At 37.9% G+C, this 16,968-nt stretch overlaps 1 protein-coding gene across 1 annotated transcript; it reads left to right on the top strand.

Annotated features, from left to right (window-relative positions):
* Positions 1-4,683: 4,683 nt before the first annotated feature.
* Positions 4,684-12,479, top strand: LOC124388489 (legumain-like). Its single transcript, XM_046853172.1, has 14 exons — positions 4,684-4,770; positions 4,923-5,002; positions 5,266-5,363; positions 6,705-6,786; positions 6,868-6,938; positions 7,750-7,825; positions 8,013-8,075; positions 8,897-8,963; positions 9,050-9,168; positions 9,570-9,680; positions 9,867-10,061; positions 11,036-11,169; positions 11,819-11,855; positions 11,946-12,479. The coding sequence occupies exons 2-12, from the start codon at positions 4,928-4,930 to the stop codon at positions 11,111-11,113; spliced, it is 1,035 nt and encodes a 344-aa protein (XP_046709128.1). The 5' UTR covers positions 4,684-4,770; positions 4,923-4,927; the 3' UTR covers positions 11,114-11,169; positions 11,819-11,855; positions 11,946-12,479.
* The last annotated feature ends 4,489 nt before the right edge of the window (positions 12,480-16,968 follow it).

Genomic DNA, 16,968 nt, shown 5'->3' with positions numbered 1-16,968 from the left:
GGAATCACGGAATCCTGTGTTGGAGTAGCCTATAATACTCCATCCTAGGTCAGTTAGAATGGCGTAAGGCTCATCATCTTTACCCAGTATGACTTTCCTGGGAGCTAGTACTCTAGGACAGTTATAGCCAATAAGCAGGCCTACTTCACAACTGAGTAGAGGTGGTAGTTTGTTTGTGATTGGCTTTAGATGATTCCAGTTCTTTGCTGTTTCGTTTGTTGCTATGTGATTACAAATTATAGGAATACACTCTTTTGTATATGTAGGAGGAAGATCGATATGCACTGAAGAATTGTACCCTCTCACACGAAGATCGGAGACCCTCTTGCTTTTTATGACAACGTTGTCTCCTAGCATGGTGGTAAGCTTGAGTTTTACTGGGTGAGTATCTACTTGTAGCTCATTACTCACTGCTTCATCAATAAAACTGGTGTCACTTTGAGTGTCTAATAAAGCATAAACGAGCTGCTCTTCAGATGGATTTTTACAGGATGACACCCAAACCGGTACAATCATTGAAGTAGTGACTGACTGACCTCCACTTGTGACATTAAGGGACATGGCATTAGTAGCTTCTCTTTCCTGTGCATATACATCTCTCACCATTGACAGTGGTCTTTCTCTGTTTGCATTAGTCTCATAATTGTAATCATGAAGACATGTGGGATGCCGCAATTTACATACATCACATGTATAGCGACGACGACACTCCTTTGCACAATGTCCTGGTTTTATACAGCCGTAACACAGTTTGTTGTCTTTGACATAGACCCTTCTGTCTTTCAGAGGCATCTCCATGAATTTTGGGCATTTGCAAAGTCGATGACTATCATCCTGACACAACATGCATGAAGTTCTTGACTGTCCTTTAGCTGCTAAGGTTTTGTCATTATTTACAGAGGACTGGGTATGGAAGACAACTGCTTTATTTCTTCTCGTTTCTTTTGATATTCCCTTTTCCGAAGGCAGCTCACGTGAATGAAGAGCATGTAGAGAAGTGATGGGATTACACACAATTTCTGCCTCAGTAGACATAAACTCAGTAAAGTCTTTAAAGCTTGGAAAATCTTTACCTTCCATGAGAGACACTGTAACCTGCCGGTTCCATCTGGAAGCTATCCAGTCAGGAAGTTTTTGTACCAACTTTTGGTTTTCCTCACAGTCGTTCAATATTTCCAGGCCTTTGACATGAGGTACAGCTTGAAAACAGGCATTTAGGAAATCTGAAAATGTCCTTAATCCTTCGGCATCTTTCGACTGTATTTTAGGCCATTTTGAAAGCCTCTCCCTGAAAGCTCTTTGAATTACGAAGGGCTGGCCGAATCTTTGATTTAGTTTGTTCCACGCTTCCTCGTAAGCCGCCTCATCACTTCGATAGAAAGTGCCCTCAAGATATTTGTGTGCTGGTCCACTCACATATTTTTTTAAATAATAGAGTTTATCAGCCGTGGAGATGCCTTTTTTATCTATGAGTGACATAAATGAGGATTTCCATTCCACAAACTGGATTGGGTCTCCATTAAACACTGTAGGCTCAGGTATGGGAAGTCTATTGATTGCTATGCTGTCCTGAACTGCTTGTGCGAGCTGAGTCACTTCACTGAGATGTGCTGATTGAACAACATTCTTTTGTTGATGTGTCACAGAAGAAATTAAGTTTCTATGACTTTCATGTTCACTCATGATCGACTGACTATTCATCTCTTGTTTAACTTCATCATATGAATTTACTTTGGCACGAGCAACCTCTAAATCCTTTTCCATTCGTAATTGTTCTATCTCAAACTTATGAGTTTCTACCTCTTTCCTAAGTTGATCTTCCAGACATCTTATTTTTTCCTTTTGTTGTCTTTCAATTTGCATTATTTTATATTCAGCCTCCTTAGCAACCAGCTCTGCTACAGCATCTGCTCGTTTGTCTGTTGAACAAGATGATCCAGAGTGGCTGCTGATGTCTTCTGAAGCAGTCGAGCCGTATATAGAGCGAGCGTAACTATGTGCTAAAAGTTCACGAAGACGGCCTTTTTCTCTGTCTTCATCAAACTCTCCATCAACTGTTGCCAGTCTTTCCAACACAATGTTAATGATGTCCTTTGTAACAGCCTCACATGCATCAATTTTACGTCTTAATTCAGCAGCAGGTATAATATGCTCCCTTATTTCACTGAAGATTTTCATGATGCAGTTTCTTTTATTCTCCAGGGAGTCTGCCGTTTCTGCTAACTGTTTTTCTGAAATGTCTGATTTTAAGTCACGTCTTGCTTTGCGGGCTTCTAATTTCCATTCTTCATACATAGTGATTAATCTTTTCTCTTTCTTACTGCATTCCTCCTTTCTATATGCAAGCATTTTTTCTGTGGGAACATGATGCCGTTCTGAACGTCGAGGGAGCTCTGTACTGTCTTGCACTTGACTTTGCCATTCAGATTCATTTTTATCTTTACCTTTAACAGCTCCGTCCACAGCCTGTTCTCCTTCACCTTCCGTTTCTCTTTGAGATGGGCCTTTAGACTGTTGTTTTTCTGTGTCCGTTTCCATAATAAGTTCACTTTTTCATGCCTTTTGAACTCTGTTGACCGTCACGCCGATTCCGAGTGCTGTGTTCCGTTTACCGTCGTCTCGAGAAGCACGTGCAGCGTCATGAAACAGCGAGGGTGAAGCTCTTACTATAGCGGACCCCAACCTAATAACGACTAAACTTTACAGATGGTCTCAAAGACGTTTTATTAAACCTTGGCAACTTAAACAGATCACCGTAAGAGCTTATGCCCTTTAGGGGGGTGCTAATCCAAATATACAAGTATAATGTTACAAAGCTGATGAACCATGCGATTATGCATACATACAGCCGTAATCCGTGACCGTAATGCCTTGCGCGCTGCCGCTCTTCAAAATAAGAGTCCCGTATATGTACAAAAGGTAAAAAATATAATATAATGTCAAAACTCAGAACCTGCCAAAATATTATTTATCAAATTAAATCAAACAAAGAAAACATTCAGATGTGTCTGCTACATTACTAGCAATTTGTCTTGGTGTCAGGTGCAAACACATACACAGATGTGAACTGTGTACACAGTTTTTAAATACACTATCAGAATTAATACAGTAATGTGGGGATCATCCCATGCTCACCAACTAAAACTCAACCCCAGCATAACAGAACTGCTGGTCATCCCAGGCGATTCATCTCCAGGTCAAGATCTCCAAATAACACCTTATGACTCTCTGCTCTCCCCATCAGCCACTGCTCGTAACCTTGGGGAAACTATGGACAATGAACGGTCCTTCTTCCCACATGTCGCTAATGTTGCTCGTTCTTGTCGATTTCTTCTCTTCAACATCCGAAGGATTCGACCATTTCTGTCCATACAGGCTGCCCAGGTGCTTGTTCAGTCTCTTGTCATTTCAAGACTGGACTACTGCAACTCTCTGCTGGCAGGTCTTCCCCTGAACGCTATCCGTCCACTGCAAATGATCCAAAACGCAGCTGCACGACTTGTGTTCAATCAGCCCAAGTTCTCCCACACCACCCCACTGCTGCTCCTCCACTGGCTCCCAGTAGCTGCACGTATCAGATTCAAAACACTGATGCTTGCCTACAAGGCCAAAAATGGACCAGCACCATCTTATCTCAGTGACCTCATCACATCTCGCACTGCACCACGCTGTCTGAGATCCTCCAGCACTGCTCCACTGGTACCGCCTTCTCTCAGAATGAGAGGTAAGTACACTTTAAGGTTCTTCTCTGTTCTGGCACCAAGGTGGTGGAATGAACTTCCCCTAGATGTCCGTACAGCAGAGTCCCTAATTATCTTCAAGTGACGACTGAAGACCTTCATCTTCCTGAAACACTTCAATTAGCACTTTCCAAGCTTGTAGAATTCAAGAGTTATATTTATATTGAGTGTGTAATCTTGCGTACCAGTGTAGATTTATTCATTACTAGAGACTCAAAGCACTTTTGTACGTCGCTCTGGATAAGGGAGTCTGCTAAATGCCGCAAATGTAAATGTAAATGTAAATGTAAATGTAAATGTAAATCCCTGAGGATTTGATTGTGCTTCAGGACATTGCGAATGGGCCTAGAAAGTTGAATGACACTTTCAAGATTTAAGCAAGATATCAACATTGATTTGGATGGGGGTGAGCTCTCTAACCAGGTCCAAAGGGTAACATCTGAAGTTTAGTAACGAGAATCTTGTTGCATGTAAATTTGGTTATTAATTACAAAGATCAGTTCTGATGTGCTCTGTTCGTTTATGGAGATGTTAAATGGCCTTCATAAAAAATACGTCATCTCTCGCATTTTTATGAACTTTACATTTTCACAAAAACTGTTGTTTTTGTCCTTAAGGGAATTTGATCACTGTAATCGTAAATGCAAAGGGGAATTTAATAAAATACTGGTGACTCAGAGTGATGTTAGGGGAATTTGTGTGTGTGTGTGTGTGTGTGCACTTTCAGTTTCACTCAGTAAATGCACTGATCTTAATTTACTGTTTAAAACTAGAGCTGATATTATTGCAAATAAACGAACAGCCACAATAAAACCCTTTATAACCCAACAGTATGTTGATGGCCTTCTTGTTTTCAGGTCTGGAGCAACTGCTGCTTTACCTGAAAAATAAAATGTGGATTTCAAAATTTGCATCCTGATAAGTGATAAAGTGAAAATGAAAGTCTGCTGGATATATAAAACGAACATCTCTGTTTTTGGCATTTACCTATATGAAGACTGAGCTGAATCAATTTCTGGACAGAGGAGAGGTAGGAACATGTGTTTTGTGATGGAGATGGTTAAAGGAAAGGTGGAAACACATTAATTTTGTGAATAAGATGAGTAGATGAGAGGAAGGAATGAACACATTTGTGATGTGATAAATTTGATCAGTCACATGTAACATTTCTTTGTTTTATAGTGAATATGACTGGTAGCAACAGTAAACACTGGGTTCTCCTGGCAGCGGGTTCTAAAGGTTGGGAAGACTATGGACACCAGGTAACAATTTTAAACTTTCTGCTAGAAATCAATCTGTTACCAAAAAAAAAATATAAACAATTTATGTAATAACTTTTGTTTGTTTTTGGTATAATTTTAATTTGGTGGTTTATTTAAGTGCCACTTTTGTTGAATGATCCATGTGCCATATTCATATCATTTGTATTAATATTAATAGTTTTATATTAGTAAAAAGTGTATATATATATATATATATAGTACATGCAGGCTTTCATTTCTAATTTTCTCAATACTATTTACAGGCCAACGTGTGTCACGCTTACCAGATAGTACACAGGAATGGGATTCCAGATGAGCAGATTGTGGTGATGATGCATGATGATATCGCTCAGAATAATAAGTGAGTATTACAGAGTTCAACAGGTCATAGTTTTACTACTGCACTAATTTCACCATGTAGAACCAAGAAAGGGTGAAAAATGAGAGAGCAGAGATCATATTAGAACTTACCAAGAACCATCTCAGGGCAAGGAAGTAAAATGGTTTTCCAGGGGATTTGAAATGAAGGCAAATTGTGTGTATTGTGTTCATTTTGTGGAAAGAAAATGTTGCAAGGAAAAGCTTAACTGTTTTGGCAACTTTTCCCAACGATGTCTAGCATTTCTTGAAAATGTCGTCCTCTCTGTCGGTCGTTGTGGAATAAAAGCATTAAATCCACATGAATAGATTTAAGATGCAGTTTGCTGCAGATGCAGTTTGTGAGCTCTGACTAGTGACGCTCTCTGATCATCAAAGGACGTAAAAGAGAATGTTATTGTATGCCTGCTAGAGGGCCTCAATGTTGCCAACTCGAAATCTGATTGGATAAAACAACATCCTTCAAGCAGCATGTATTCAAAGCTGCAGATGCCCACACTGTTTATTCTGAAGGTTCACGACAGATTCCTCTGATCCAAGCAACATGTGATATGATGGCTTAAATCTGATCAGATATAAACTTTAGCAGACACTCTGAGAGAAATGTAATGAAATGAAGAGAATTATACTATTGGGAATAACTATTTAGATATTTATGGACAAAAATACAATCAATACCATAGTAATACTGAGCTTAAGTAAGTTATTCTGATAGAGTTTGGGTCTATCTTACTTGCCTGACAGTGAAAGGTATACTGGTCCTTGCTTGGTGTCTATAAGGGAGATGGACCAGCTGATGTTATCTGCAGGTTTCCAGAGCAATTGATGGACTGTAGGTGAAGTGCAATACAGGCAGTGAATTTTAGTTTATAGTTTAGTTTACAGGACAACTGTGTCTTAACATTATAAAGGAGTAATGGTGCGTGGGTAATGGTACAGTAGGTAATATTAATTTGAGTTTAACAAACCCTCCATCTGTGAAGAACAGAATGCTGGTGTTTCAGGTTTGTGCACATCACTGCATCTATTTCCTAATGGCTGCCGCATCAGACCATGGAACCAGTTGTGGCTGGTGTAAATGTTCAACCTACAGCAGAAACATCAGCCCTCTCTCCTCTTCCAATAGCTGTGCAAGTCTCATTTTCATGCTTTCCTGAATCTTTTTTTTCAGTTTTAAGGAAGGAGAGACTGTGGGAATAATTTTCAGTCCAAAATTAGAGACATTTAAAATCACATTTTTAGTCCAATTAAAAACATTCCTGAACTTTGCTATCAGGGAGGAAAAATGTCTAGAATCCTTTTTACAGCTATATTTTTTTTGCAGAAATCCTGTTCCTGGCACCATAATCAACGTCCCAAATGGTCCTAATGTTTACACTGGGGTTCCAAAGGACTACACTGGAGAGGTAAAATGTTCTACCTGTAATACACGATTCATACCCTGCCTGTGAAGTGGAATTAATGGTTTTGAAATTGTCTGTTATCAGGAGGTATCAGCTAAAAACTTTCTGGCTGCACTGTGTGGAGATTCAACTGCTGGAAAAAAAGTAATACGAAGGTAGAAACTATGGACTATGTTAGATAGAAGTTATTCAATAAGTTAGTTCCCTACACCTGCCTACTGAATTTGAGATTCTGATAATAACAGTGAAGCTGCATATCACAGATTTATATTAATGCACTTCTAATATGTTATCACTTTACTGAGTGCTGTTCTTGCACATTTAGGATTTTCACTGTATTATACTGTTTACATGCTGTTTTTGCACCTTCGACCGCTGCTGTATTTTTTTGCACTACACTGTTTACACTCACTTCTGGGATATAGTTTATATTTTGTATAGTTTTTACAGTTTTCTTGTACAGTACTGTATAATCATGTATACAGTAGGTTTACTGGTCAACGCTATATTGGGTTTTGTGTCTTGTCTTGTGTCGTCTGTCTGCACTGTCTGTCTGCACTGTTTGCATCAGGTTGCACTCTATGCACTTTATGTAACTTGTGTTTTAGCTTAATGTTGTTTTGTTGTTTGTTGTTTAGTGTAGCACCAGGGTTCTGGAGAAACGTTGTCTCATTTTTACTGTGTACTGTGTACCACTGTGTATAGTAGAAATGACAATAAAAGCCTCTTGACTTGACTTGACTTGAGATTTTCTGTTGAACACTCCATATAAAGAGAATTTCAGGGTAAAATTTGAGGGTGTGTGAGAAGTTTATGGTTTCTCTGTAACATGACAAGCTGTGTTTTTTATCATATTAAAACAGAGGCTGGTGTAGAAATGAGTGTTTATAGCTACTATAATCCAAGTGAGAGCAGAAACCAACTCTTCTTAACTTATCATGACAAGAACATTTTGTTGTCTTTCAGTGATGAAAATGACACTATATTCGTCTACTTATCAAGCCATGGAAGTCATGGGCACTTCAGTTTTCCTTATTCCACGGTATGATACTTTTTTTTTACCCCTTCTGTTATTACCCTCTCTGTGTAAAGTGCACTATACTGAAGTAATGGGTAGTGAAGTTTTCCTTCACCTGCTAGATAAATAAAATGTGAGAAGGTTGCTAGATTTTTGAGTCCCATTAACTGTATTATACTGAGGTGATATAATAATTAGTTCTCTGTTGCAGCTTAATGCAGACGACCTTGTTAAAACTGTGAAGGAAATGTCAAGGAAGCGCAAGTTTTTAAAGGTGCATTTTATATTTGAATACATTCCTGTGTTCTCTTTTCCTTTTTCTACCTGCCTTTCTTATAGCTCAAAGGTAAATCAGTGTTTTCTTGTTGCTGAACCCGTCACCTGCCTCTGGATACACTGCCAGATGTTCTTCAGCCACCCACACCACATGATATAGCAATGTTAGATATTGGCACTGGACCCACTCCATGGAGGCTCAATAGTGGCATGGCTGAATCACCCTGGGTTTCTGCACCAGTGTGCAGGCTGGCTGAGGGTAGAAGAAAGAGGAGACAGGTGGCAGGTCCAACAACAGCAAAAAAGTCTTTATTCTGCCGCAATCACACTTTTATTATTAACTTTCACTTTGTTTGTGTTTTCTCTCTCTCTCTAGACTCTTTTCTCTTCCCGCTTCTTTTGCTCATAGCAACAGAGCTCATCTCTGGCTCATCTCTGTATTTCTTTATTAATTCCAATAAGACTTTATGATTCTGATTTCTGACCCCACATATAGAGTAGATTATGATACCTTCACCCCTGCCCTCGTGTTGGTTGTAGGTGACATTGTTTTTGTTTTCAGTAAGAAACAAATAAATCGCTGTTCCAATAGTTTAAGAGTGGACTGTAGTGACATCATGTATTAGAACAAATGTAGTAATATAAACCTGTGATTGTAGCTGCACTAATGTCAGACCTTCTGACCAATTACAATCCAGATTTCTCCCCATTCCATTCCTTTCATATTTCCCTTGTTCATAAATAGTTTAAAGTGTGTGTGTGACTTTATATTTCGTCCTCTAATTATACGAATCTTTTGAACTGGGTCACTGTTTGCAGATGGTCATTTATGTGGGAGCTTGTCATTCTGGATCAATGCTGGAGAAACTGTCAGAGGAACGTAACGGTGAGTGTGATGACGATTCTGTGAAAAGTGATGATTCAGATATGTTTAGGTTTGTTTTCTCATGAGTTTTTATCCTTTTGTTTCAGTGTACGCAGTTTCGTCATGCAAGCCAGATGAAGTTTCCTATGGTCATTATTATGACAAGAAAAGAGATACCTGTCTTTCTGATGTCTTCTCTGCACACTGGCTCTACAATTTAGAAAATGTTAGTTTACTATATTGTTTTTTTCTTAAATGGACTACACAGGGTTTTCACACTAAAGACTGAGCAAATGATTTATTTTGGTTTTGGCCTCATACTACAGCACAGTAGCAAAATACAAGGAAACAGCATTTTGACTCCTTCACATTACTGCTGATTGGACAACACAGTGTGTGTGTGTGTGTGTGTGTGTGTGTGTGTGTGTGTGTGTGTGTGTGAGTGAGAGAGAGAGAGAGAGAGAGAGACCTTGTTATTATAAACAGCACGGATAGGTGTCAGGTGTGTTACATTAACTAAACACTCCCACTAAACACACACACACACACACCTGCTACACCACTTTTTGGTTCTACATGTAGAGAAAAGGTTGGTTATTAATTATTTCTCTTTTCTTTTTTATGAAGGTGAATCTTAGCACAAATTCATTTGGAGATCAGTTTTCCTACTTGAAGAAAAATGCCAGTGTGACTAAGAAAATGGACAAGAATCAGACACCATGTAACTATGGGGACATGGTGCGTACAATAAAAAAATAAATCTATTTTTTTAAAGTCTACTTCATCACTATCAGCAAATTAAAGATCAAATTAAATCACAAAAAAAAAAAATCAGATTCCTAATAAAAATATCTGTAAAAAAATTAATTTTTAAGTAAAATTTTAACGTCTTTTTTTCTTATTAACTCCACATTAATATTCCAGCGGATTCTCCAGTTAAAGCTGAGTGAATTCCTTGGACGATCTCCTCCCTCAATCCTAGAGACCTATTCCTCCTTCTTGCTCAAATTCTTTGATGTGTTCGGAATTACGACTGTTTCACCAATAGTTCAAGAAAACAGGAGTGAAAATGAACAGAACCTGGAAAAACACACCCTGGAAAGACAACACGATGAAAGTGTGAGTAATCCTCTATTTACTGTACTGCATTCCTTATTTCTAAGTAGAAATGTGTGTGTCTTCATTACTGTAAGCCAGATTCTGATGTAGGATCTGTAAGAATATTCCATACAGGAGAAATAGAGCTTCTGAAAACTGTACATCAGGAATTGAGAAAGGTAGAAGTGTACACAAAGAAGATCACAGCCAGAGACAACAGATAGTAGACATAAACAATTTAGTCTGGATCCAAAAACAAAACATGGAAAGAAAAATAAATAAATAAAAATACAGAATATCTTAATGATGGCTCTCAAAACACCATAATGGGTCCTAAAGTTCAACAGAAGCTCCTGTACCTCTTCACACAATATCCACACACTTTTGAGGCCTTTTGGTGCAATTTCCAGTGTTAAGGAAGTGTCTCAAAGAACAAAGGTGGAGGTTTGATGGTGTTCTTTTTAAAATCAGGAAAAGTTGAAGCCGTGATCTTGGCCCTGAAATGGGGACAAGAAAAGACATAATCCACAGTGGTAAGCAGTAGAGTGGGAGCTCAGTGGTTAAGGTGCTGGGTTACTAAAGCCCCGGTATCGCCAAGCTGCCACTCTTGAGCAAGGCCCTTAACCCTCCAGGGGGTGCTGTATCATGCTTGACCTTGGGCTCTGACCCCAGCTCCTGAGCAAGCTGGGATATGCAAAGAAAGAATTTCACTCTGCTGTAATGTATATGTGACATAAAGTCTATTCTATAAAGTCTGACAGCAGAATAAAAATGTTTTTGGTAAAACTAGGAGGCAGAGAGACAAAGCTAGAATGCAGCATGAAGAAGTGTTTGGTGAACCAGAAGGCAGTTTGAGATCATTTGGAGTAACCTCGAGGCAGAACTGCATTACATGTTATCAAATATGTGACAAGACCCAGTGTTTTGAACAGTTGTTTAAGATGTATTTATTGATTAAATGTATATGTTTATGTAATTATACATACATTGTGTAGAAGAAGGATGAAATGGAGTTTGCAGTGAAGAGGATTGCTGAGAAGAAACACACTTCACACACTGTGACTGAAAGCTGACTTGCAAGAATAACACACTACACCATCGCTTTCAGGACGACGGGGAAGAAGATCAGGTATGTTCATTGTTTGTTTGTCTATTGTATATGAGCTCCTGTGTGTGTGTGTGTGTGTGTGTGTGTGTGTGTGTGTGTGTATATAACACACTATATTGCCAAAAGTATTGGGTCACCTTTCCTGCTATATGTGTTTTTTTTCCAATCTGTTACCACAAAGCTTTAGATGTGCTAAAAAAACCCATTTTGCATTCACTTGAACTTGGAAACCCAAACCTGTTCCAGCATGGCAATGCCCCTGTGCACAAAGTGAGCTCCATGGAGATCTGGTGTACATCCTTTGGAGAGGAAGATCTTGAGTGGTCTGCTATAGAGCTCTGATCTCATCCCTACTGAACACCTTTGGGATGAATGTGAACACTGACTGCACCCCAGGTCTCCTCACCTACATCAGATGCCATATCTGCCTTTCATGGGTGATGAACACACATATCCATAACCACACTCCAAAATCTAGTGGAACATCTTCCCAGAAGAGTGAATTATAAGAGCAAATTGGGACTAATTGTGGAATTTGATGCTCAAAAATCACATACCATATTTATGACCAGGTGTCCCAATACTTTTGGCAATATAGTGTGTGTATGTACGCATGTGTGTTTGTGTATATATATATATATATATATATAATTTTTTTTTACTCTCTCAGATGTTAATGAAACTGTCTACGGGGTGCATGTTAAGAGGTATGTGATGATTTCTTTCAGAATTTTATTTATGAAAGCATTTGTTTATTTAAATTCTAATTTAATTTCTGTATTCTTTTTGTTTATCAGCATGAAGGAAGCCATCCATCATTCAATTTTAAAGAAAAAGAATTATTTTTTTGTAGCAAAATGTTTTATATAAATGTTTTTTTAAAGTATTATTTTTGTACTTATGAATGAAAATCCATTTGTTATGGAAAATCAGTATTATCTGGATGTACTTTTAATTAGGTACAATTAAATTACCGTTCTAAAAAATTTACAATTTACACAGAGAAAATCTGTAAAGTGCAGAGGAACTGAGGGAGAAACAATGGACCAAGTGTGTGTGACTGAAGTTATAGCTACAAAGAAGAAGGTTGGAACATATGGTTTAACTGAAAACTGCCTGAACAGCATGAACTGAAAGATAAAATGCATCAGAGCAGGAAGATCACAGCAGCAAGGTGAATTTGTTGGAGGATAACAAACAGCAGCCAGTGAAGAAGTGATCACCCACCACACACGAGCTTCCTGTATGACCGAACTTTGTATGAGTGTTTCTGAAGTGTTCGCACATTTTTTCTCTGTGCATTAAAAATAATCAGATTTACTGTTGTCATATTCCTCTGCGTCTGTTTATTCGTTTTCCATAACAAATTTGGCATCATCATCAGGATTGCATAATTCAATTCATTTTTATAGCACTTTTAACAATGTACATTGTCTTTAAGCAGCTTTACAGAGATAAAGCAGTAATAAAATAAAGTATAAGTTTGTTCCTTATTATTGTAAGTGTGTCCCTAATGAGCGAACCAGTAGTGAGGAAAAACTCTCTGAGAGGGTATGAGGAAGAAAAGGGAAGTGCTGAGATTTGAAGAAACAAGACCTCAAGAGATCACGTCAGTGATTTTCAGGAAATTATTAACAGAGAAAAAGTCTGGGATTTAAAATGTCTTTTTTTAAGGTCTGGGACTAAAGACCACTATCAAGATTTTGGGGTTTTCCAAGGATTCATTTTTCTTCCTCGTGTCTTTTAGTTGTTGTTTCTTTTTGCTAGTGTGTTTGTGTGCCCTTTTCGATTATTATTTGTACCCAATCATCTTGTGTCTAAGTCCTCCTCATGTCCTAGTTTCTTTGCTCAAATCTCAACATAATGTAGTCTGTGGTTTGTGTTTTGTTTCCCTGTGTCTCCAGCCTACAGGGCTGCGTTAGGATTAGGAGCCTGTGAGATGCAACGCAAACCTCGCAGGTGGTTTTATCTTTGCCGTAGCGGTGAAACAAATATAGCGTGAGTCCCGCAGTCCTGCGATCTGCCATAGGGCTTTATACCAAGAATAAAGTCAACAAATAAATTGGAGAAGAAAATTAAAATGGGTATTTATGTCACAAAAACGAGGTGATTGTTATTGTTCTGTAAGTTAATATTAGCCCTAATGTTTGTGTGCGTTTGTACACAATCTTTATATGCTGTGAGAGAATGTTTGTGGAAGCAGGAAACACACTGCGGGAGTGGGCGGTGATGGTCAGGAATTCAGCGGGAGAGGGAATAAAAAAACAGTCCAACAGGGCTCTAATGCAACCTTTCTTTAGTTGCCTTTTTGTACATTTCTACAAATGTAATTTGCTTTGCTGTGTTTTTTCAGGTTCTTCAAACAGCAATATGTAAATGTGAAGCTCACACTAATGCATCAGATACCGTTTCTACAGGGAATGCAATAGCGGATGAGGCGGCAAAATCTAGCAGCCACACAGACACCCGGGCATGTGATGATTAGTGTGATTGCTGATGATGACACTATTACACCCTGTGGAGAGTGTGAGGTGGGGAGTAACAGGTTCACCAACAGCAAAAAACGTATGTGTTTACTTTCATCTTCACAGACCGAAGCTTGGCCACGTGCACACTATCACACACTCACAGCTGACTTACAGGTTTTTCAGTCAAGGAATAGAGCAGAAGACCTGGAGGTCAGAGAAGTAGTGTGATATGGTCCGGATCAATTCAATTCAATTTCTTCTTATTTGTGTAGCACTTTTAACAATGTACATTGTCTTAAAGCAGCTTTACAGAGATAAAGCAGCATGTTCGTAATTATATACTAATTTATAAGTTTGTCCCTAATGAGCGAGCCAGTGGCGACTCTGGCGAAGAAAATCTCCTTTGTTTACCAAAACATTTGTTTTTTTTCTTTTTGTGAAAGACCAAGTGTCAAAGGGGGGGTGTACAGGACAACAGCACAGCATTAATTCACAAAATTCATAAATTACTCCCAAAAAATGTTCAACATCTACAGTATATTGAGAAGAAACCAAATAGATGAACAAGCAGCATGTACACAACCACAAAAACCATTTACAAATGTATTTTATTAGACTGCAACCCACTGAGGGGAAAATGAGGGTACTGCCTGGGAATATGTTCTCTAGAGTCTTTTCTTACCTCCAAACAAGATTCAGGAGCAGTAGTTAAGGTCCATTTTACAGACTTTATTCCATGATGCCTAACACCTAAAACAATTACTAGTGACTGAGGTACACCGTCTGTAAACCAAGCCCTTAAACAGGTAGAAGAAAATCTGTGGATTGACTGAAGGCAACATTTTGTATGAGAACTAGAATGAGAACAAGAGTGAATTTAAGTCTTTTGTGTTGCACAAGTCAGATCACTCTCAGTGTCGGTCTCAAGCCCGGATAAATGGGGAGGGTTGCGTTATGAAAGACCGCCACAGGTATTGTTAGAGAACATGGTACAGGTGAAAATTGTGCTGCTGTTGCCTGAAGGAGGAGAAGGAGAGGAGGAAGACGTCTACAGAGACAGCAGGAAAAGGAGAAGTGGAGGAGAGTGGAGGTTCAGGTTGGTACTTTAAATGTTTGGTACTATGATCTCTTCTGAACTTCTAAATTGGTCTAACAGTGTTAATCATTTTCCAATAACAGTCCTCCCCCTGAGACTTTTATTCCCCCAATTCAACAGCAATATTTACATATTTCTTGTTTCATACTTTTTTTTATTATTAATAATTTTTTTTATTTAATGCTGAAATCTCAGCAGTTATTCAGATCACATGCAGATCATCCTCCATCTTTATTATTATCTCCCACTATTTATTCTCACTGTTTTGACAATCGGATTTATTTTAGTCTTGAAACTACCACCAATACAGCATTACTACATAACCCTTCACCCTTCACCCTTCACCCCAAAACCCACACTATCAAAGATTTCATTTACTTTTACTTTACACACAGGGGAGTTGTTAAACTTTCTTCTGCAGTTTAGCATTCGAGTGTAATCTGTTTCAAAATCTCTTTATTTTTTCTTCACATCTTCACTCCATGTTCAATAAAAACAATGCTGAAATCCTGGTTCATGTCTTGACATCGTCTCACCTTTCTGTATGGAATTTCTCCAAAAACACAGCAACAAAAAACACTTGCATTTCTTTCTCATTTGCAGTGTAATTTGCATTTCATTTGAAACATAAAACTTTTACTAGCAAAAACATTCCTACATGTCCTACATGTATAATGTAAGTAAATTTTATTCCATGTTATTTGTGTAGCACTTTTTAACAGTGGACAGTGCACCAAAGCAGCTTTACAGAAATACATACAGTCTATGTAGGTTTATCCCTAATGAGCATACCAGTGATGACAGAATCATGTAATATATAACACCAAGCATTAGTGAGTAATTTTGGATAAAAACCATAACATGGCTGAACAGGTCATGTCTGCTCAAATGCCAATGAGAAGCTTGTAAAAAAAAACGAACTGAATCATTAAGATTTTATTTCTATTTGAGCTATACATAAACAATATACTTAAACATGTGGTTCTCACACGTTAATAAACTCCGTCACTTGCTGTCAATACACGCCTGCATCGGTTCCAGTACACGCTATAACTATTAATGCAACACGACTGCCCCCTACTGGTAATGTACTACGTGTGCCAGGGAACTTCGTTAAGCGCCCGTTTTTGCCACGGCAAGTCGTGGGATCTGTTTTACTGTGACACGCATTCTTACTGGTCACATCTGTATAATGTGCTACATTGACGTGAACTTTATTGTCTTGGTCTGGACTCATACTCCATTATCTCAACCAAGACTCAGATTCTATGTCTTGTATTGATTAGAACTTCATTGTCTTGGTTTTGACTCAATCTCATTGAAATTTACAATAATGGCATTTGGCAAATTTCCTTTTCTGGATTTGCTGGGATTTGAACCTACAACCTTCCAATCAGAAGTCCAGTGTCTTACATTTGGTAGATGCCCTTATCCAGAGCCTTATGTTCAGCTGGACACTTGTCTCTTGTCTTGACCTGGACTTGTATTCTTTTGTGTCAGTATTGACTAGAACATACATTTGTATGTGTTCTAAATGTACCTTCATCTAATACTTTAAAGGTTTTTAATACTCTAATCAACATGGCCATGGAAAAATATTGCTGCTTTATACAAATGCATGTTTATTATATTAGAAAATCCACTAACTGCAATGAAAGAGTGAAAGGAAGTTTATATTTAAAGGTCAAATCATCCATGTGACTTTAATTGTCATTTAATTGATAAACAGTGCGTTACATAGAATTACACAACACTTAAACTAGTTACATAAAATGCACATGTGCAACATTTTCCACAAAAGAAAAAGTTCAACATAATACAAAGAGACAGTAAACCCAGTAACACCATATACATATCACTACTGTATTTCATGAAGAGCTGTTGAATAAATAACTATTATATATTTAAAAAACAAAGCCCTAACCCTATATATATATATATATATATATATATATATATATATATATATATATATATATATATATATCCTGTATATTTCTTAACATATTCTCTCTCTAAATGCGGTTATATATAGCTATATCATTTAACAGCCAACTGAGAGACACAAAAGACATTTACATCACATCACATCTGCTTTTCTCTTTTTAAACACCAATCCGTCTGATTCCTCTCCATTTCACAGTGATGTTCCAGTAAACACTGAGTTTTTGCCAAATCTAAAGAGGAGAACATGAGCTTTAGTGCTAAATAGTATACAAAAGAGAAATCTGTGTCGTTATTATATAATTTATTATT

This window comes from Silurus meridionalis, chromosome 7 (genome assembly GCF_014805685.1).
Source record: "Silurus meridionalis isolate SWU-2019-XX chromosome 7, ASM1480568v1, whole genome shotgun sequence".
Lineage (NCBI taxonomy): Eukaryota > Metazoa > Chordata > Actinopteri > Siluriformes > Siluridae > Silurus > Silurus meridionalis.
The sequence above is the reverse complement of the archived record's forward strand: the minus strand, read 5'-3'. Positions and strand labels throughout refer to the sequence as shown.